Source organism: Tympanuchus pallidicinctus, unplaced genomic scaffold (genome assembly GCF_026119805.1).
Source record: "Tympanuchus pallidicinctus isolate F22 unplaced genomic scaffold, pur_lepc_1.0 scaffold8, whole genome shotgun sequence".
NCBI classification, from domain to species: domain Eukaryota; kingdom Metazoa; phylum Chordata; class Aves; order Galliformes; family Phasianidae; genus Tympanuchus; species Tympanuchus pallidicinctus.
This window is the reverse complement of record NW_026294802.1, coordinates 5,353,178-5,375,422: the sequence shown is the minus strand read 5'-3', so window position 1 is coordinate 5,375,422 and position 22,245 is coordinate 5,353,178. Positions and strand designations below refer to the sequence as shown.

Genomic DNA, 22,245 nt, shown 5'->3' with positions numbered 1-22,245 from the left:
GCAGAAATCATGATTAATCAGCCCATGCTACTCTGCAGGTAAGTTTTACTACCTTTGTTTCTACCCATCTATACATATTAAACACGTAGTAATATAACACATGGTATAGAAAGTTGGTAGATAGAAATTGTACTATTTTGTGGCTATAACAGACTTGTCATCCCAAAGCATCTCTTTTAATGTTATTATCATCCACTGTCACCAGTCCTCCCTTCAGAAAAGAGGAGTGACAAAAACTGACGTTTTAGGTTTTCACGCTCAGCATTTCACAATAAATCCACTGGAAACAATTAAAAGAAAAAAAAAGAAAGAAAGAAAAAAAGAAAAAAGAATCCTGAAGACTTTTCTAAATGTGCCTCCCAAACAGCTGCCATTAGAAACTCAGCCATGCTGAGTTCACCACTTCTCACATACGCTCAGCCAAAAGGACTCCAGAAGCCCAGTTCCTACCTCAGGCAGGAACTAAAACGACAGAAACGCAGGAAGAGCATTATTTGAAACCTCAACAAAACTGAGAAGATTCTGATTTCTTTCAGGACACACCAGCAAAAGCAGCACATTTACCCACAGCCGAGAGAAGCACTACTCGTGGCCTGGCAGCTCCTACAGTTCTCAAGCTTGCACGTGGAATATTTCTGACCACACTGAAAATGATTTCAAGCTACATTTGTAAAAATATATTCAAAAGAATTGAAACATTCTTTCTCAAGGTAAGCACAAGCCAGAACCCTGAAGACATCCCTCAGCTAGTGATCACCAGACTGCTCCACATGCATCCCATCCAGCTAACCCCCTGCTGCAAACAAAACCAAGGATGACTTTCCTTAGATTCCCTCTCTTCCTCCCTTGGAGAGAAACTGTCCTTTGCAGGCAGTAATAAAGGAGTACAACCTTTTCAGGAGCAGGCAGCCTCAGCAGCCTTCCCTGCAAGGGATAGCAAAACTCACAACACTGCATTAGTACAAGCCCATTTTCACCTGCATGAGAAGCTAATGCGGAGGGATGCTCCCTGCCATTACAGCATCATTAAGGAGCTTGCATCCAGCAGAGAACCAGAGCAGGTAGCTAGGAGTTAGCTTGTCTTATTTCTTGACTGCAAACAAGGCAGGATTGTTTATTTAATTATTAAAGCTCCCTGTGGCATCAAAAACCTCTAGAATAAACACAGCAGACCCCAATTTGAAGCACATCCTTTGTTACAGCTCCTGTGCCATCAGCTGCCCTATACCAACCTGACCCAGCCCTTAGGGACACACGGCTGAATCAGAAAGAGTCTCTAATGGTCTCAGATACTGCTGTGCATTTATTTAGCATAGAATAGAAGCATCCAGATCAAAGGAATAACAGCCAACTCCAGTGTGAAAGCTCAGACAGAGAAATAGCTCCTGGAATACTGATTAAGATCAATCCGTAACTTTTCAGCCAATTCAGAGTCCACGTGGCTTTTCTGTTATAACCATGGAACATCCCCATCCCTCAAGGCCTGCCTCCTTTCCCTTCTACTTTTCTCTCTCATCTGATCCTACAGCTATGCCAAACCTATTTAAAAAAAAAAAAAAAAAAAAAAAGAATATCCTATATCCTAAAGAGAATATTTCTCTTTTCCTCGTAATATTACTAAAACACTATGACTGAAGACTTTAGAATTTGCTTGTCATCACATGTTCTCAAAAAATGCATTAAGGAGCAATCAGGCCATCAGTAGTGGGCAATGTAATGAGAAGAAAAGGAGAGAAGATCAATAGGTAAAGGCAATAATCCCTTATTCCGGTAAGACAACAACAGGAATAATTTATATGACTGCAGGCTTAATCATCCCTGTTCTCACACTATGGGATTTCAGGGACAGCAAGAATACCTGGTCTCCTTGGACTGCTGTAAATTCATTCCTGCAAACCTAAATTGCACAGAAAATCTGGGTCAGCCTGGCTTCCTTAAAATGTTTCAAACCAGCCTCTTATCTGCCTCAGGTGTTCTCTTTAGGAAAATGTACCATCAAAATTGTACGGCTCTCTAGACTTCACTTCATCAGAAAGACAGATAGCCCACACCTAACATCACCCCAATGGCTTTACTTCCTGACAGGCTTCTAGTATTGCACCTGTACCTACCATCAGATTTCATATATGCGTGTAGAAATATTCCCCAGATCATCTCATTGTATGTTTGACACTAAAAGCTGTCAATTTATGCAATACTGAATCCCATATGAATTAAAAATGAGCTTCTTCATGACTGTCTGTGTGTACCTATAATAAACTACTTAAAAATTCCAAGCTTGTGGGAATGTGAGCGTAATTCATAAATTATGAACAAGGCTTCTTTAAGCAGGGGTGATTATTATAGGTATACAGCACTATGCAGAAATGTAATATTTGCACAGAAATACCTTACAAAAATGGCAATATCGCAAAGTCTACTTTAACTGTTGAGATTATTTTGGACAAGAACCATAGCATAAAAAAGAAATTGTGTTGTTTTCTCTATGTCATCAGTGGCTGTCGAGTTTATCAGTTATAAATTGCAAGTATCTTTCTAGTCCTCCTTTGGATGCAGACACAAAGCATGATTACCTGCACTTCTTACGAGGACTATCATTAAATACAAAATCTTGTGCAGCAGTTCACTTCAATTCAAAAGTCACAAAATATTTACAGAATATTTACAGAAAGGAAAAATATGTTGCAAATGGGATGGAAGTGGTGGAGTCACCATCTCTGAAGTTTTCAAGAAACGTGTGGACGTGGCACTGAGGAACATGGTTTAGTGGTACAGTAGTGAAGTGATGGTTGAACTAAATGATCTTAGAGAGTCTTTTCCAACCTTTATGATTCTATGCTTAACATCTTATGCAATTATGGCCAAAATAAACAAAAAAAAAGTTACAGAAGATATAATTCATATTATACTTTGAAATTAATAATAAGTGCAAGCTCTTTTTCTTGCTGCTTTCTCAAACTACTTTGTACTTCCATTACAAAGTTAAGAACTGCCTTCTCTAAATGACATGGATATGTAGATAAAATTGAGACAGTATCTGGGAAATAAAACAGGCTTCCACTGAAATTGAAAGGAAAGGCTGCAAGCTATTTTGAATTGTTTTACTCTCAATTGATTAAGCTGTTTCATTTCAGCCAGTTAGAGATGTAAGTTTAGTTTCTACATCACAAAATTATTGTGATCACAAATAAAGTGATTGCTGAAAATAGACTTACATTTGTGGTTTGAGAAGCATCTCATCCAATTCCCAATGATGTTTGTATACTTATATAAATCCCTACACACAGGCACAGAGAGGACAGGAGAGCTGCTGTTTATTTGTTGTTGGCTGCTTTTGAGGGAAAGAGTTGATAACATCATCTTACACTCTACACCCATGTTATACGGTTAAAAAAAGACACAGGATAAAAACCACATGTTAGTAGTTATTTTAAAAACCATTTATACACTGGCCAACCAGTGAGAAATTTTGCAGCTGGAGCTCTTTAATGCTGGTATTACAAGAACCAGCATCGCCAGTCTTCCTTGTCTCTGGCCCTGGCAGGTTGCTGTTCACAGATGCTGTAGATCGCTGTGTGCAGACATGACACATGCAACCCTGAGCAGCTTGGTGGAAAGAATGTACATTTTAGGGGACCTACTTTTCCATGAGTATCTTTTTAACCTCTTAATGTTGACTGTTACTGTGGGATTCGAGTTCTGCATACGCAGAAGGTTCCTCATCTGGATTATACACATTACTGGACGAAGTCAAGAAAGAAATAAGAAATCCAGTACATTCCATCAAAAGCATAGTCACACAAAGTCTGCGACCTTGAGCACTGAGACGAAACTAACAAAGCCAAATTAATGTGCTCATCCAGCATCTACGTTCCAGTTCTAGCTAGCTCAGGATGTTGTCCACAGGATTATGAAGCTAATTCTAGTACTGGATAAATCTGATGTGCAGCCTTCCTTTGTGGGGTGCTTATCCTGGAAACCTGATCTCTTGCTTTGCTTTCCTTTACTTTATGAAAGCATCAAGGTAATTCAAATAGAGAAGGAAAGATCCTCCACAACTACACCCAAAGTTTCAAAGTTAGTTTTAAGAACTCAGTCACAGGATCACAGAATGATTGAAGCTCAAAGGGCCCTTTGAAGGCCATCTGATACATCCCCCTGCTCAAGAAAGGGCACCAAGAGCAGATTTCCCAGGAATATGTGCTAACTGCATATTGCTTTAAATAGTCTTGTTTCTATACAACTGCTAAGGAAACTTCAGTCTATTTGAACCTTTAGGGGTAAAGTAGGTATCTTAAGAGCATACTCTTTCACTTATTTGCTTCTGTAGTCAGCAAGTCAAATGGATTTCAGACACAAATTTATCTTTCATAAACTACATAACATAAAAGTTACTTAGCAGCTCCTCCTCCAGATTGCACAACTTAAAATTAGGCCTTCTTAATGAGTATTTTCATAGTAATACTCTTTATAGATGTTATAGAAAAAGTCTTGCTGTACAATGTTTCTGCTGATCTCTTAATTCAAGTTGTTGAACAGATTCTGAAAGATGCACTGCAACAAATGAGTAGGTGACTAACCTGGGAACCGGTGTGCCCACATTTCATTCTTTGGTCAGTGAAGTATTTGACTGTCACACTTAGAGTGAGTGGTAATTCAAACAGCTTGTTCACTGGGATTTCTCCAGTATATCAGACCAAATTTCCAGCTAAAATTCACAAAAAGCTACAACTTCTAGATCAGATGTGAGGACCAGTTTCTTCTCTTACCTATTCCAACATAAGGGGCTTTCTGGCTTATAAAAGCTGACATTCCCTTTTCACTCCATGCTGCACCAGTGCAAAAGCTCCACAACCCAGCTAAAGTGTAACTACCATGAAAGAAAATCTTCCTGCAAACAAATCCCAAATGTGAAAAACTCCACAAAAACGTGGATTCCTACTGACATCTATAGAATATCTCAGAACTTGCAACAGGGTGTTTGAGAAAGGAACTTGATTTTAAGCCTCATTAGGATGCATTTGAGCATGGAAAGTGGGAAGTTTAGTATCATAAATTTAGACTTAGCTATGCCTAAGAAACAAGAGACAGCAAGTCTTAGCCCACTTCCTATGAGCAATTAAAGTTTCACCTTTTCTGATAACTTGTAATCTGTTGGCAAATTATGACCAAGTTTCACTGAGATATAAAGAATGTGAATGTGATTAATCTTTCCTACCAGCTCTATAAAAGTAGTTAGCTAGAGACAAACTAGTAGGGAACTGGCACAAAGCAATATGGACCTTCTCCCCAAAGGTTTCTCAGAAGATTATAGACCTGGTTCTGGAAGCTGCTTTGAATTTGTCACACCCACTGAGGCCATACAGGCTCCCATGGATCTGCTCAGCTTTTTCAAAGCAGAAATCACTTCACCCTTACAATATGCAGACAACACTGAATGGAAACAGCATAATTATTTCTCAACCATCAAATCCCCTTCTTCAGTTGTTTATTCTAGAACTGAGCTGCTTCTTCCCTCAGAGAAGAAAGTAGCATAGTAGTGAACCATCCTGTTCAATACTAGAAAGAGTGAACCCATCATCAGAAGTAACCACCTTGGCATCAAATCTACAAAAAAAGTAAACAGAATGCTAAATGCCTTCTTTGTCTTCTTGAAGAAAAAAAAAAGAAAAAGAAAATAAAAAGGAATAATTTGATGAAAACAGATGTCTTTATATCTCATAACAGCATCATACAAAATACCAAACTACTAACTATAGATCACATCTGACTCAGAAGACAGAGCACTGACCATTGAGTCATCAGCACCTGCATTCTACTGCCAGGTCCTCCCATCAAAACACCCTGTAGTTCTGGGAAAATTGTAATGACAGTTGCTATTAGAGTTGTATGAATTAACGCCACAGAGGGCCAAATCTTCTGTTAGCATAATTTAGGAGTGCTGCAGCAGCAGAGAATTCAGATCATAATTCACATAGTGTTGTCATGTAGCCCAATCTGTTTATAAAAAATAATTTGAAAAAATACTTTCTGTACCTAGCTCTGCATACCTTATGAGAACAGATCAAATCTAACTTTATATTAGTACCAGTGGCTTTGGCTGTAGGCCACAGTGTGTTCCTTATAGAAACATGCTAGTCACCAGAAAAGGTTTTGATGATAGCAAGGTTAAAACAGTGAAACTGTTCTGTAATTGCTATGGTTACCATAGCATAGAAATAGAACAGAGATTGAAAAATAAGTTCTGAAATGACTATCTTCTTCATTAGTAATAATCTGCTGAGGCTGCCTTGTATTCTTGCTTGCTTACTGGAAGCACAGTACTCTAGAAGCATGAATTATGATGTGACAATCCCAATCACACTCATCTTCACCATCATGTCACCAGCTTCTTGAATAAATCAGATTTACATTCACTGAATATGTTTTTTTATTATTATGGAACAAATTGGAAGGACAAAGTATGTTTTGGATACCTAGCCTTAAGTTCAGGAGTCACTATTACCTTTTTTAGAAGAATTCTGACACAAGCTACAAAGAAAGTTGTAGCTTTCTTAAGGCCTGTGCATATGGAGAAGAAGATGGACAGAAGGAGCCTCCAGACTCCCATGAGCCATGTGGACAGGCCAACAATGTTACAGGCCTTCTTTCACTATCATACACCAGGTTCATTTAAAGAGCAACCTGTAGGGTAGATGCCACTATGCCACTCCTACTGAGACAGCATTAAGAACAGCTGTAAGAACAGCTGCTGAAGGAGTGCAAAGCAACCAAATGCTTTATCCTTCCTTTAGGCCCAATCTGCTTGCATGGATTCTAAGCTACTACCACCTCAAAGATGACATCTGCAGACAAGAGCCCACCTCTTGTGGCTATGGGATCACCCTGCAGCAGGGTACCAGGGTACTCATCACAGCTTGCTCTATTCAGCAACACCACACACACTAAGTGAACTGAGTGCAAAGCAATAGAGGATCATTGGTTTGCTTTGCATGACCTTGCTTTTTTTTTTCCTTCAGAATAGATGGCTGAAACGCACTTGGTACTGAGAACGGTCTTTAACAGAAGGAGGGTCAGTTGCATAAGACCTCCATGCTGCAACAGAACATACAAAAAGCAGTAAGGTATCAGGCAATTCAGTTGCAGGAATTTCCATCACTGCCTAGATAAATGAAGCTAAAGGTTTGTGACAGCTGCTTGTGTTTTGATTATCTCTTTCAGGGTCTCTGAGTTCAAAACCACATTCTATAGAAGCAACTGGCAGAAAGAAATTATTTCTAATAACCCATCCATATGAGAGGCCCCATTATTATTATTAATTACTCATATTACCATAGGACCTCATTGTCCCAGCCAAGAAAAGACGCTCACTGTATTGCACTCCATACAAACAGGCAGGAAAGGGCAGGCCTTGCCCCACAGAACTTGCTGCCTACAAGAACCCAGGCCAAGCTCCACGTTAGCTACTGCCAGTTCTGCAAGAAGTCTAATTTAGTGCTCAAGCCTGATTATGGCAGGCCTGAGCTCTCAGTGCACTACAAAGGTCATGCCTCACAGACATTTCCCACATACCACCATGACAAAGGGCAGCCCACGTGTCCGGCCCTCTACAATAACCCGTGCCATATAACCTTCCCACATACGGCAATGACAACAAAGCATCACTCTGTGGTGAGAGCACTGGAGGAGGAGAGGCATGGCGCATCCCTTACAGAGGGAGCTGGCTGGAATTGATCTCCTCCTGCAAGGAACAATTGAAAATCAGGAAAGAACAAAAAACTGCAGCTGAGAGGAGTTGTGTTTTGGAAAAGGCTGAGTGGGAAGGAGTAGGCTGCTACAAGCATGACAAAGGCAGCCCAAAATGGCCAGCGGCCAAAGGGGGAAGAAGCAGCAGAAGAGCAGAAGTGAAAGAGCAGCTGGGAGGAGAGACAGGGTCACACTTGGGGATGTCAGGTACCCTGAGTGTGCGCTGGGATCACTGCAGCACGCGGGACAAGGACTGGGAGTGGTGGGAGGGTGAAGGAGCAGCCCCACAAGTCAATAGAGTACCAGTGAGGAGCTGCTGACTGTCTCTAATGACAAGGGCTTTCTCACTAAAACACTGACAACTAACTCATTAAGAAATCTAACGGGTTTCCATAGGTTTTTAATCCTCATTTTTCCTTCAGTTTTGATTGTATCACAGTAGCAAAACTACCAGCACAATCATTCTTAACTGGCCTTATTGGTCTCACTGGCACCAGTGCAAGCTACTGCACAAGCTGGCCGGTGAGAACAAGGCTGCTGTTTTCTCTGGCTTTCTGGTTGATCAATCTTTTCACACGGATGAATTTTTAAAAGATAAATGATTGGATTACAGCCGAGAAAATCTCTATTCTCTTTGTTATTTAGCCATAGATTTCTTATGCAGTTATGGAACAACCTGTCTCTGCATAGCTTCTGGGCCTCCATTTACTCTCGTCTGTAAATTCCCATTATTTTTCCTTAATAGCAAATCCCCAACAAGATTGTCTATTTCCACAGTAAAATCTCTAACCTTTCATTTATATGCTTGAATTCATTGTGCCAGGCATCCCAGAGTCCCCAGGTACTACCGGCAGGCAATAAATAACAATTTATTCCACCCCACTGAGATCTAGTGGACAAAACAGCAGCTCATGAAACAAGCAGTATTTTGATTTTTCAGAATGTTTCCACTTTGACAGAGCGCTGCCTGTTCTTTCTTAGCATAGCAATTTATTTTTTTACGTTTACTAACAAATTTACTTTTCAATCACTACAGATCTCTATATGTTGATGCATTCTCTCATCACCACATCACCACTATGTATATCTCATCCTTTTTGCTTGTCCAACGCACACACTTCACTCCTGGTGAGGACCCCCACGGGTGTCAGCCTCATCAGGCGTCCATCCATCCCTCTGGCAGCACCATGCTGACTCACTGCTTCTGCCCTTCCCTTGCTCCCTCCAGCACCAGGAAACACTGCCATTCACACAGCTACAGCTCTCTACATAGCACAAAGCACTGGGCTGCAAGCTCTGAAAAAAAAGTTGCTTATCAGATTCTGGATTGCTTTCTGTTAAAATAAATAGTGGATTGAAATAGAGGCCTCTCATTCTTAACCTATGGCATTTCAAAGGAAACAGCTGAAGAACCTGCCAGGAGAAAGTCTCTCTGATGGGTTTTTGGGGCAGAATTCCAGTTTCCATTTTTTTAAACACAAGTTTTCAGTGTGGAATAATTAGCAATTAATTACACAGCAAGTGGATCCTTGAATAACAGCAAGAAACTACCCATACCTAGCCCTGCCTGAACTGATAGAGAAACAAGGGGCTCTCCCTCAAAAAGAATCTTGCTACTAAGGGATTGTAACAGCACACAAAGCACATACAGCACAATTTTCAACTGCAGTACTTACTGCTTGCTATACCCAGGGAAGGAGTTAGTTATACCCAAAGAAGGCTTACATGCTCACTTTCAATTTAAGGCTCTTCCCATCGTTCTAACCTGATATAAAAAACAAAAAAAACAACACAGGAATGACTCTGAATCTGTATAATCTCAGCCCAAGAAACAGTGATTGAAGTATTTTTCAAACAGCAACTGTCAAAGCTTACTCAAGTTGTCATTTCATTTCATTTCCTGATCTTGAATACATTCCGGAACTCTACAGCAAGCAAGGCAAAAAAAGAAAATCACAAATCTCACAAATCATAAAGCAGTGTTAAGTAGATTGCAATATAAAGAAATAAATTAATTAATGCAGGGGCCTAAAGGTGCATCCTGGAATCTACCCAAATAGCATCTGTAATTTCAAAGTAATTGAGTAAAAAGATGCCATAGTTCTCAGTACAAACCTGCTCAGCCTGCTTAATAAAGAATGAACTGTGTTTTCCATGATAACAGAAGTACAGATTTGATGGTGCAAACTTCTGAGTACCTGAGTTTGATACTTCACTTCTATCACTTCAATGTGTTGGGGGTTTTTTTTAGGAATAATAAGCATCAAAGAATACATAGCATCACTGTAACTTCAAATTCAGCACATTTGAAAAATGTTATCAGTCACCAATGTTGTTCCAAGTCTTGCTCCTATTTTTACACAGTTGAGCTTACAGTATGTTAAGGGAAAGTTTTGTTATCACCAGATGGCCAGCACCAGCCTAAACTGGCAGAGAAAGTAAGAGCTTACCTAATGCCCAAGAAACTGAATTACCAAATGTCCAAAGATCTGAACTCCTAACAAACCTTGTGTGCCTTCATCCCTCTTAGACACAAAGACATACCATACAAAGGCATACCAGTTGTACTATCACTTCTCTTACATGTAATCATATACCATACACATTATTTTAAAAGTTCCCTTCTGATCATATCTTTACATTTCAGTTCAAAACACTGCGACTAAGGATCCAGATTTCTGACAAGTTTTATGGATTCGTAACTAATCGATCTAGTGCCCATTTTTAGCTCACTGCAGATGTAAGGTGCGTGTCAGCAGAAAATTCATTTCTTCGGGTTTCTGCCTGGTTGTTTTGTTGGGATTTTTTTGTTAGCATTTTGGTTTTATTTTACCTTGCCCTTAACGCATTCAGAGCTAGCCAAGTGCACACACATGATCACTTATTGATCCTGGGTTATAACAATTCATTAAGATTCAAGAATAGGATCACAGAACCATAGAATCATAAAATGGTTGAGCTGGAAGGGACCTCAAAGCTTACCCAGTTCCAACCTCCTGCTATGGGCAAGGCTGCCACCCAGCAGATCAGACTGCCCAGGACCCTCATCAGCCTAGCCTTGAGTGCCCCCTGGGATTGGGAATCTACAACTTCTCCAGGCAGCCTGTGCCAGTGCCTCACCACCTTCTAAGTAAAAAATTTCCACCCGACGTCCAACCTCTTTTAGTTCAAAACCATTCCCCCTTGTCCTATCACTACCAGATCATACAAAATGTCACTCACCATCTTGTTGATATGCTCCCTTTAAGTACCAAATGGCTCCAATGAGAAGCCCCAGAAGCTTCTCTTCTCCTCTCTGAACAAGCCCAGCTCCCTCAGCCTTTCTTTGTAGGAGAGATGCTCTAGACCCCTAAGCATCATTGTGGCCCACATATTGGAGACCTAGTATTTATAACTATCCCAGTTCTCCCTGCTTTGGTGGGAGGTAATGTGAATTCTGAGTTTATAAGACTGAGATTTTTTTTTATCAATGATAATTTGATGGCAGAGCTTTTTGCCAGCTGCTGGTGGTCACAGGCTCAAAATTATTGCTTTATTTTACCCTTGTCTTCAAGTCATACCTACTATAAATGATCCTGAGGTGCAATTCCAAACATCGGTATATTGCTAGACATAGCGTACTTCACAAGAGATACGTCAATAAAATTTCCCTAATTATCAGTAGGTGAGAATCACAGGCATCAGTAAGAAAAGGAATGAATGCAAATATTCCCCTCAGCTAGACTCAGACCAACTCTGCATGTTTGCTATCATTGTACAGAAACCTAGTTTTATCCAGAACAGTGTGATTTTTTTAAAAAGATTTTAAAAGCTTTGTGAGGTATTCTGGGAAAGAAAAACTTTTACCACCCACTTGAAAAGAATTTGTCTTTATTAAAGCTACAAATTATACAAAGTACAAGTACAAGCTATTGAGAGCAAATGTTTTATTCAAGTTGGGCAATAATTGTTAAGGATCCTGGATTAGTCATCAAACTGAGAACCAGATGATGCATCTTCACAGATGTTTTAACCCAACTGTGAACTCTCCATGTACCCATACCTACAGATATATCTAATTCTCTCTAATTTTCTTAACACTGGAGTGCCAAAGGTTGAATTCTCTGTCTTGCTAAAAATCTGAAGCCAGGTCTCAGAATCTGGCATCCTGCATCTTGCCATGAGGATGTGAGTAGAGAAGACTCCAGTTCTGAGCAAGACTAAATCCAAATCATGCTGTGTTCATGTCTGGCCAAAAGCCAAACTTTTATAAATAAATTATTCCACCACACCACCAGTTCTTTTTGCCTGACCCAAATTCCTACCTACACTCTTAAATTCTTGGAATCTTCTGAGTTGTAAAGGACCTCCAATAGTCACCTGGTTCAACCCCCCTGCAGTGAACAGGGACACACACAGGTAGATCAGGATGCTCTGAGCCCCTCCAGACTCATCCTGAGTGTCTGCAAGGATGGGGCATTCATCACCTCTCTGGGCAACCTGCGCCAGTACCTCACCACCCTTACTGTAAAAACCTTCTTTGTATGTAACCTCCTCTTTTCTAGTTTGAAACCACTTCCCCTTGTCTTATCACAACACATCCTGCTAAAGAGTGTCCTCTTCCTTCTTACAGCTCCCCCTCAGACACTAAAAGTCTGTTCCCATCTCTCCCAGTCTGTCCTCATAGGAGAGGTGTTCCACCACTATGATCATTTTTCTGGCTCCCCTCTGGATGCACTCCAACAGGCCCACATCTCTCCTGCACTGAGGACTCCACATCTGGATGCCATACTCCAGGTGAGGTCTCACCAGGGCAGAGCAAAGGTGCAGGATCACCTCCTTCAACCTGCTGGCCACATTTCGTTTAATGCAGCCCAGGATATGGTTGGTTTTCTGGGCTGCAAGAGCACATTGCTGGCTCATGCCCAGCTTGCCATTCACCAATAACCCCAAGTCCTTTTCAGCAGGGCTGTGCTCCATCCTTACACCCCCAGCCTGTACCGACAGTGGGGATTGCCATGACCCAGGTGCAAGACCTTGCACTTGGATTTATTGAACCTCATGAGGTTCACCTGGGCTACAGCTCAAGCCTGCCTGGGTCTCTCTGAATGACACCCCATCTCACAGGTGTGTCAACCACACCACACAGGTTTGGTTCCAATCTCCTTGCTATAGGCAGCGATACCTCCCACTAGACCAGTTGCTCCAAGCCCTTGTAACTACTTACAATGAATAGGAGCTGGTTCTCCTCCTCCACGTATCCAAAACAGAAGTTAAAACTGCAGCTGTTAACAGCTTTCAACCTCCCTCCATGGAAGTAAGCATCAGTTAGTGGTGAGAGCATGTTACAGTTCGTTCTCAGTGCAGTGACATTTAAACCGGTTCAGAATAACCAGGGAAACCAAGGAAAGGCTGCGGGGGGGTGGCTAACCTTCTCAGAGTGGATGCTGAATGCAGAATATTGATCCTGCCACGTGCCATCTACAATTTCTGAGAGCACAAAATTAAAAATAAACAAATAGATTAAAAAAAAAAAAAAAAGGAACAGGAAGGAGGAATGGAGTTTGGAGTTCATATAATTCAATTGAAATGACCCCAGAAGTGACTGACTGAAGTGAAAGGTGACTAACTGGTAACTGAGGACTTCTTTCTACCAATTGGTTAAGCACAGTGTTATATGCATTAATCCTAGCAATGGAAACCTACCTGCTGCACAGATGGGTTTAACATAGCCATACAGCATGGGGACAAATTAAATGTGATTAAAGGAGAAAGAAAGAAGGAAAAGGTATGGCATGGCTGTGTGGGTAAATGGTTCTACTCCCAGCCCTGATTACAAGCACTTGAGTGCAATTCTAATCTCACTGTGCATCAGTTTTCTTATCTGGGGTCAAATAAATAACCCAGAAACCAAACAATGAGAAAAAAAGAAGGAGAAAAAAAAAAAATAGGTTTGCTGTTTGCAAAACATTAGGAAAAGATATCCTCCCGTGCACTCCATCAGCCAATCAATTTTAAAATTGCCTTAGAAGTCATCTTTCCAAGGATCGGTTTAATGGCGAGGCTGTTACAAAGCAGAACAGACAAATCTGCTGTTTCATTTTCAGCCTGTATTAAAATAACATTTCTAAGCGTTTTTATGATTCTCTCATGTCATTGCAATACCAGGACACAGTATGGAAGGTCTAGTCTGCCACATTTCTTACATTCACAGATTGAAAAAAAGGGTTTTATACATATACATAAAAAAAAATCAGTCTCTTGTGGAGGCGCAAATCTACAGTAATTAAGATGCAGGGCAGAGACTGAAAAGGGGAAGATAAAAAAGAGCATAAACCATCATGGACTGGAGATGAACGCTGTACCAGAATAAGAAGCAGAAAATGAAAGGCTGCAGACAGAGTGGGAGGAATCACAGGAGATATGCAGAAAATGGGAATGGACCAATCTTCATCTTAGCAAAAGCCTTTTTGTGTTGATATTCTTAGCAAATGATATAATATAATAAACTGAAGGTTTAGGACAGAAATCTGCTTTTTCCTTTAAGTTTGTTGTTAAATTTTGATACTGAAAGACATTCAGAAATGTAAATATTAGAATCATGATATCTTTATTAAATAAAACTCTCCACAGGGAAGCACAGTTCCCATTAAAGCTAACCTGCAGCCTAGCTCAATTCCTACCTGCTTAATTCAGCTTTAGGCACCTTGTTTTTTACCTTCGGGATAGTCCTAATGGCATCCATCTGTATCTGGTCAGTACTGTGGACTGCCTTTACAGGACAGTATGAAAAATTGCTGTTTTATCCTCATAGTCATCTGCTGCTAGCAATGCAAGCAGTCCTGAATAAAGGGACAAAGGGAACATTCATAGCAATTCCTCTAAATTAAGGATATGTCCTCTCTCTTCCCCTGTAAAATACGATGTTGTAAAGTTCTGAAGGAAATGAAGAAAGATGAAAGAAATGAAAGTCATGCCACAAATGCAAGGCAGTTTCAACAGAAATGAATGCATGCTTTTCATCTCTGCCATTATAAATTAAAATCACCAAAAAAATGGATCGTATAGAATTGTACTGAATTAAACATTACCCTCTCAGGTATCAGACAAATTGGGAAGGGAAATCCATGGCAAGGCCAACTTCTTAGCAAAGCTTTACAGTATCACAGAACTATGAGAGATGCAGAAACACAAGTGATTCCTATTTCATTTCCACTGTCCATAGGCTGAACAAGACACCAATGCAAAAACGTAACAGAAAAATGAGGTGCTTAAATGGACACATTTGAGCTTGAGAAATTGATTTTTTTTAGAATCCCTTAATGCAGAAAAATGTATATATATGAGAACTTGCATCTAATTCTTCCAAGTGGCAATTAATTGCACAAGGTATGTAAAAACTGTCCAGGTGCAAATTTAGTCTATGCATCTGACTTTGACAGTGCTCCTCATTTTACCTTGATGAATGCTCATAAATTACTGTTTTATGCCAAATGTTATTTTCTCCAGCACTGTTTTCCCCCAGTTGCATTTTCCATAAAGCCAGGTGTTAAGTCTGACTCCTGTTCTGCTTATGGACTGCACTCACACACATCACAAAAAGAAAAATCTACACTGCAATACAGAAGGGAAGGAAAAATATTTCACATAAAGGAGGGTGAAAAGATGGTAGTGAATTATTTTTTTAAATTAATTACAAAGGACTTAATTCCAAACAGATGCAGACCTTTAGATTAAAGTCTGTTCAGTGGCCATCATTCTACATTCACAAATCTTAAACAGGAAGTATTTCACAATAACAATGCCTGGCTCCCCCATTAACACTGCAGTCAGTCATTTTAGATTCGGTACTAATTCAATATCTTATAGAAAATCTAAGGAAAATTAACTTTTCCATGACATAAAATCCAACTCCTAGTTATCTCAGAATTCAACACGTGGATGCTATAATTGAAATCCTCAGATAAAAGAGGGATTTCTTAAAAATTTCTTAGAAGAATGAAAGTAGGAAAGCAATTTAACTATGAGGAGAAAATAAAATGAACTCTATTTAGATTTATTTTGGTAGTATGTGAGCTGCAACTGTTTAAAGCTATCATTGTTTAAGGATTGGCTAACAAATTACACGTTTATCTGTACTGGCTCATAAGGACACAATGCAATTAGTGAGAGGAACTGGCAATACAGGTCCCTCCGACAAAAACAGAAGAAAAAAAAAAAAAAAAAGATCATCTACATTTTTCTTTGCATGCTGCCAAAGCTCCAGCAATTTCCCATAACATTATTTCAGCTGCTTACGTTTTCTGTAGGCTAATGCACAGGATACATTTCCTTTTAGAGGAAACCATCCTACCATAATTTGATGAGCATCTCTTTTAACATCAGTACTTGTTTACGCAGCTCATTCTGTCCCCCTGCTTCTTTGGCATTCATTCCTATCCCCACACTGACTTTTGGCTGTGCGGGTATAGCAACTTACAGGAACGTATTGTGAACCATATCATGTCTGATAATGAAAACCAGTCTGATAACCCAGTCTGGTTACGGATAGCATCCGACCCCTTCTCTGTTATTTTTAATTGAGGTCGGTATAAACATTTGCATATCTGAGAGTCAGAACAGGGGTAGGAATGACAAAGGGAAACAGGGCTGTCCTGCTGAGAGAAAAGCACATCAAAACGCTCCCTCACTAACCCGAGGTCAATGCAGGCTCAATGACAACCACAAGTGAAATTCAGGCATGGAGCGAGGCTATGTATCTGCTAATGGTCACTATTTCCAGGCAGCATGCTGTTATGTGTTGGGTAATGCACAGTAAGCTGCTGCTGGGATTGAACTGGGTACAGTGGGCACTCCCAGAGACTTTGCGTGTTCCAGGCCCACTGCTGCCTACTTCCTTTCTCATCCAGTCCCACCTCCTGCTCAAAGCAGGGTCAGTGCTGAGCTCAGGAGACAGCACAACCTCTCTGGGCAGCCCGTGCCACTTTCTGGCCTCATGGGGAAACAGCTCCTCTTTAATCCAGCCCAGGCCTCTCTAGTTTCAACCAGTTCTCTTGTCCCCCCGCTGCACCCCAGGCTGGCTCTGTCTTGTCAGGAATGCCCTCGCAGGACTGGGCAGGTTGCTGCAGGGTTCCTCAGAGCCCTCTCTCCTCCAGGCTGAGCAGGCCCTGCTCCCTCAGTCTCTCCTCACTGCTCTTGCAGTCCTCTGCTGAACTCAGGCCATTTTGTTGCAGGCCTGTGCTTAGAAGGAAAGCACGGAGTAATGGATGAAGAGCTGGAGGAGCACCCAAAACTTTGTCTGACTTCACTGTGCCCTTGTGGGTGGCACTGTGTGCGCAGGCTCCAAAGGGCTGATGTGTTGGGAATGCTCAGCCTCATTCCACGTACGCTGTTGCCAAAATATATATTGAGATGGCATCAGTTCACAGCTCCTAAGTTACATATTTGGGACATGTTCATCTCTGGGTTGAATTCAGAACATCCCATTGGGATTTATGAGCCGCTCTGCGCTTTCCCAAGCATCCTGTGCAGCAGACAGGTGTGTGGAGGGATCACCTATTTAACAGGGCTGTTTCTGGGACAAGGAGCCTCCCTTCTGCTGTTCTTCAGATCCAGAAAGCCTCATTGAAGGCAGAGAAGAAACTGCAAGCAGAGGGCTTTGGAGTCAGTTAGTTGAGGCAGCACTGTGTCAGGAGAGTGAGGAGATGGAGTTTGGGTCATGAAAGTGGTGCAGGGAAGAGCAGAACAAACAGCACAGAAGCTGCTAGACACACCTTCAGCTCTACTCGCCCAAGGCTATTTCCAGTCACAAACAAAGAATTATTTGTGGAAGCCACATTACTAAACTAAGGACTTAATAGCCATTGATGCAACACCTCTGTGAGGTAAGGAAAATACAAATTTATGATCTGCAAAAGACCACCCCGCTTACCACTAGTCCAGTTTCCAATACTTTACCAAGGATACTTGGGTTTCAAATACTAGGGACCACAGCCTGCCCTCTCAACCTAAAAATCAGATAGCCAACTCTATCCATAATCCAGAGAAGTTTGATCCCCTAGAATAAAATGTATAAAACCCAAGAAGCTGAGAAACTGCTTAAATTAGACAGGGAGTCAAGGAGAGGCCCTTCAGCATCTGTTTAGCTGCTGTCTGTAATTTGATTTCCAAAAAGAAATCTCTGCTTAGGATTTCCTAAATGCCTCATAGAGTTGGCCACCAAAGCTGCTTTCAGTCCCATTGTATCATGACTGTAGGTGACCGATATTTCCCCCCTCTAAAAATACTGCAGGCCCCTACTACACAGCAACTAATCATAGAAGCACAGGATGGCTGAGGTTGGAAGATCATCTTGTCCAGCCCCTCGCTCAAGCAGGGCAGCTAAGCAGGTTGCCCAGCAAAGCCATGAAGACTTTCTACACATCATTAAAAGAATAAAAAACTAATAGCAGAGATTGTACTTATAGCAAATGCAATATAAATACAAATATGAAAAATGCTGAAAAATGGTTTCCATAAAATACGCTGGTAATGAAATCCCCACCCCAGTAAAGCAGGTTATGCACATGACTATTTCTCTCTGAACTCTTATTAACTGTATGTTTAAAAGACACATTTGCTAAAAAAACTTTTTGAACAAGAACTCTAAAAATACAGCATTTTTACTGCAGAGACAAAATACCACCAGCTTGAGATATAATTAAACAAGGCATGGAAACTTCATTGTCAGAGTGAAAAATGAAGAATAAATAAATAAGTCTGCAGAAAATAATGAAGCTTTCAAATAAGAATGCCTTTTTCAACACTAGTCCGACAATCTTGTTTGACTTCAGGACCTCTAGACCACCACTGCTCCATCTCATAACACTGAAGGCTGCTATAGTCAACACAACAAACCTTCCCACATTCCTACCGTTCATTTCATTTTAAAAAAACATGAGGTTAATAGCTGATAGATGTTTTGCATCTTTTCTGAACAGCTTACACATCTAATAACTGCTCTGTTTTGGAAGAAGCCCTTGTTAAGTCACTGTTGAAAATTTCAGCCCCAAAATATCCAAATCTTAGCCTAAAGGAGAAACATGAGAACAAACAACAAGAAACAGCAGAGGTTACTAGAACAATTCATGTTGCACGGTGGGTAGCATATATTCTGTATACAAAATTAATATTTGATGTAATGTATTGCAATTTGCTTTCACATTCTATAATGCTCTTATGTTCCCATCTCACTCTCCAGCAATGGAAATTATGGTATAGCTGTAGTTCTGTATTGCAGCCTATATGGAAAAAGCCCCACTGAAGTACACTTGAGTTTTGAACTGCAAAGGAATGGAGAATACTTCAGACCCTAGATGTCTAAGCCATGGCAAAGTAAGAAAAGACAGGAAGCAACAAATACAACGAGCTCCTTAGAACAGAACACAAGAATCTAATAATAAAATAATGTAAAAATGAAGACTTGCCTCAATAAAAAAATAGGATAAGATTTGACTCTGGTAAATGAATCTGTTCAGAGAAAGTCTGCACAAGAAGAGCTAATAGCCTTAACCATAGTTCTGCCCACACCATCACACCTACTGTTTCTCTTGAATGGATGAGCCATTTGTTTCAGTACACACTTGAGACCTCCTTTCATAGAATCACAGAATGTTTGGGGTTGGAGGGGACCATAAATCCTATCTAGTTCCAACTTCCAGCCGTGGGCAGGGCTGCCATCCAGCAGCTCAGGCTGCCCAGGGCCCCATCCAACCAGGGCATGAATGCCTCCAGGCATGGGGCACCACAGGTTCTCTGGGCATCCACAACTTCCACATTTCATTTTGACTTCAGAGATGCTGTAGATGTAGAGAAGCCAGGGTGGAAGTACAAATCCTCACAGTGAGGATTGTGACTACACGAGGCAAGTTGCTGGCTCCTATGCAGTCATAGTGCTCTGATGTCCCCATTTGCAGGCTACAGCCTGGGGTATCACCTGCAGTGCCAGCTGGAGATAACACACATAGACTTTCTCCACACATTCTGAAGGAATCCTTAATAAAAAAGCTGGCTTTGGGTTGCTTCTGTCAATTTACTTGAGAGCTTTCAGACAGAACCCTACAACCCAAAAATCTGCATCCCCAAACCTCCACAACACAGTTGCCCAAACCAGCTCAGACCAAATCCTGCCTCACTAATGTCATCATAGGCATCATTTGCTTCTGCTCACAGACAGGAATCTGATCTGCACTTAAAGAACAGTCATAAAGTTGGTGTTAACAGAGAAGATTAGAAAATACTTTATAGTGACAGGAAGGGATATGAGCAAATTCTCCATTGCAGGGCTGCATGCGTGACAAGACTCAGTGCAGTTTCTCCTATCAAGAAAGAACAAATCTTCTGGAGAATACAGGGAGGACAAATGCCCCATCTGCAGTGATGGAGAGCTCTGGAACTGAAAGCCCACACCCTGACCTGGAAACAGGAGTGGCTGCTCTCTGGCTTGGCATCAGGCAAGCTACAAGAATTTTGCTCTTCCCTTTTCCATAGATATCTCCGTATCCATGCTGCGCTTGGCACAGCATGAAGGCACAGCCCTGTGGGACAGCTGCAGAGCACACAATCCATTGACTTCAAGGGGAAGTAAACAGGAAGAGAATTTGTGCCCATCTTTGATTTCAATTAACCATGTTGACTAATCCCTCTAGCTTCTGAATTCACTCTCAGTTCCCTGTACTACCCCTTCTACCTGTGGCCATGTGCACCAATGTGTCATCCATTCCATTAGTGCCTTCATGTTCCTGCCAGTAGCATATCTCCATCTGTGGACTATTGATTTCAAAGTCCCAAGCCTACTGCATAGACTCAGCAGAGATAGGGAGGCAGTTATCAAGTTGAATAGGTTTTTCTGGAAATTAGCTTTCTTCTTCTTTAACACATAATTTTTAAATTCTTGCGGTCCATGGAGTAAACCTGTAGCATAACATATTTACCTGCAAGTAAAGTGAAACCTTCATTTTATTTAAAATGTTTCCAGAAGTGCAGCAAAGCTGATGGTCTAAAGAATACTTGTATCTGATCTGAATTCATTGAGTGATTTCCCTCAATTCCCTCCACATACAGAATGTGGTCCTGATTACTGAGTGAAGAGAATTTCTGCATGTTATATACAGTGAGATGTTTTTGCAGAACAAAACATTCCTTTTAAATCTGGGGGAAAATAATCTGTTCAGTACTTTCCCTTCCCTATTTGAAAGAGGGAATCCTTTACATTCTAATACCGCACAGAAGCACTCTGCAGTGTAGGGCTATCAGTGCTGTAAATGTACGCACATACCCCTTCTGGGATCCCATGTGTGTGCACAGCCTCAACCTCAGGTTATTTCCCTTCATGATGAACACAAGAGGAGTGATGATATCTCAGTCATGTCCAACAGAGCCAAAAGGTGCCGTATAGCACTCACCTACCGTGTGCTCTGGATGCTACAAAACCACATTTGGAAGCCCAACTCCAACCAGCCCTCGTATCAAACATTTCTCCTTTCAGCATGACGCAGAACTTTAATTTCCACTGAGTGGGGGTGACCTCAAGACTACTTTCTCTGCCCGGATGGCAGCGATTCCCCTGGCTGCCGGAACGAAACCAGCCTATAAATAACTTCAGAAGGAATCGTCTCCCTTCCCAGGCACTGCAGACAGCTGTTTACACGGCTCCCACGTCCGAGCGTTAGCTCAGCGCTCGGCTCAGCGCGGTTTAATTTCCCTTCTCAGCATCCGCAGCCGACGCAGCCGTGCCCCGAGCTCCCCCCGGGGCGCAGATGTCTGCCGCCACGAGCCGGAGGTCCGTCTTTAGCCCCGGCTACAGCCGAGCCCCGCTCCCCTCCCGCTCCCCTCCTGCGGATCCCCGCGGCCCGCACGTCGGCTCGCCCACCCCCGGGGGGCCGGAGCGGGGCTCCCCCGTCACGGACACGCGTGGGCAGCCCCGCAGCCGGCGGGGAGAGACAAAAGCCCGGGCCGGCTCACCTCCTTCAGCTGCTCCAGCTCCTGCTTGAGGCCGTCATACTCCGCCTCCAGCTCGTCGTACTGCTGCTTGAGGGTGAGCTTCTCCTCCAGCACCACCAGCCCATATTCCGCCGCCTGGATCTTCTCGTGGGTCGTCTCGGAGAGCTCCCGGGTCAGCCGCTCGATCTCGCTCTTGTAATGGTCCGCGCCCTGCAGCACCTCCTCCGCAGCCATAGCCCCGCCGGCTCTGCCGTTCACCGCGTCGCCGAAGCAGCGAGGGGGCGGGCGCGGCCGAGGGGCGGCACCGGCACCGCCGACCTGAGGGTGGGGACGGGGATGCGGGCGGAGATGGGGCCGCCGAGCGCCGCCCCGCCGCAGTCGCGCCCCCGGCTCCGCCGCCGCTCTCGCCTCCCCCGGCCCTGCGGCGGCCCCGCAGGAGGCCGGGGCGGCGATTGGGGCGGGCGGGAGCGCGCGTCGGTGCGGCGGCTCCCGGGAAGCTGCCGGTGCCCTCCTCTGCGCGCGGGGCCGGCACCCCCGCCC

At 42.4% G+C, this 22,245-nt stretch overlaps 1 protein-coding gene across 10 annotated transcripts in view; it reads right to left on the bottom strand.

Moving 5' to 3' along the window:
* Positions 1-22,007, bottom strand: part of BICD1 (BICD cargo adaptor 1) — a 170,698-nt gene extending 148,691 nt beyond the window's left edge. For 4 of the 10 annotated variants that reach the window (XM_052667271.1, XM_052667273.1, XM_052667276.1 and 1 more), the window contains exon 1: positions 21,727-22,006. In XM_052667271.1, the coding sequence (XP_052523231.1) occupies positions 21,727-21,939 (213 nt within the window). In that variant the 5' untranslated portion in view covers positions 21,940-22,006. Of the gene's footprint in view, positions 1-21,726 lie in introns of all 10 variants that reach the window. The other 6 variants (XM_052667277.1, XM_052667278.1, XM_052667280.1 and 3 more) reach the window with 2 other exon arrangements.
* Between the last annotated feature and the right edge of the window lie 238 nt (positions 22,008-22,245).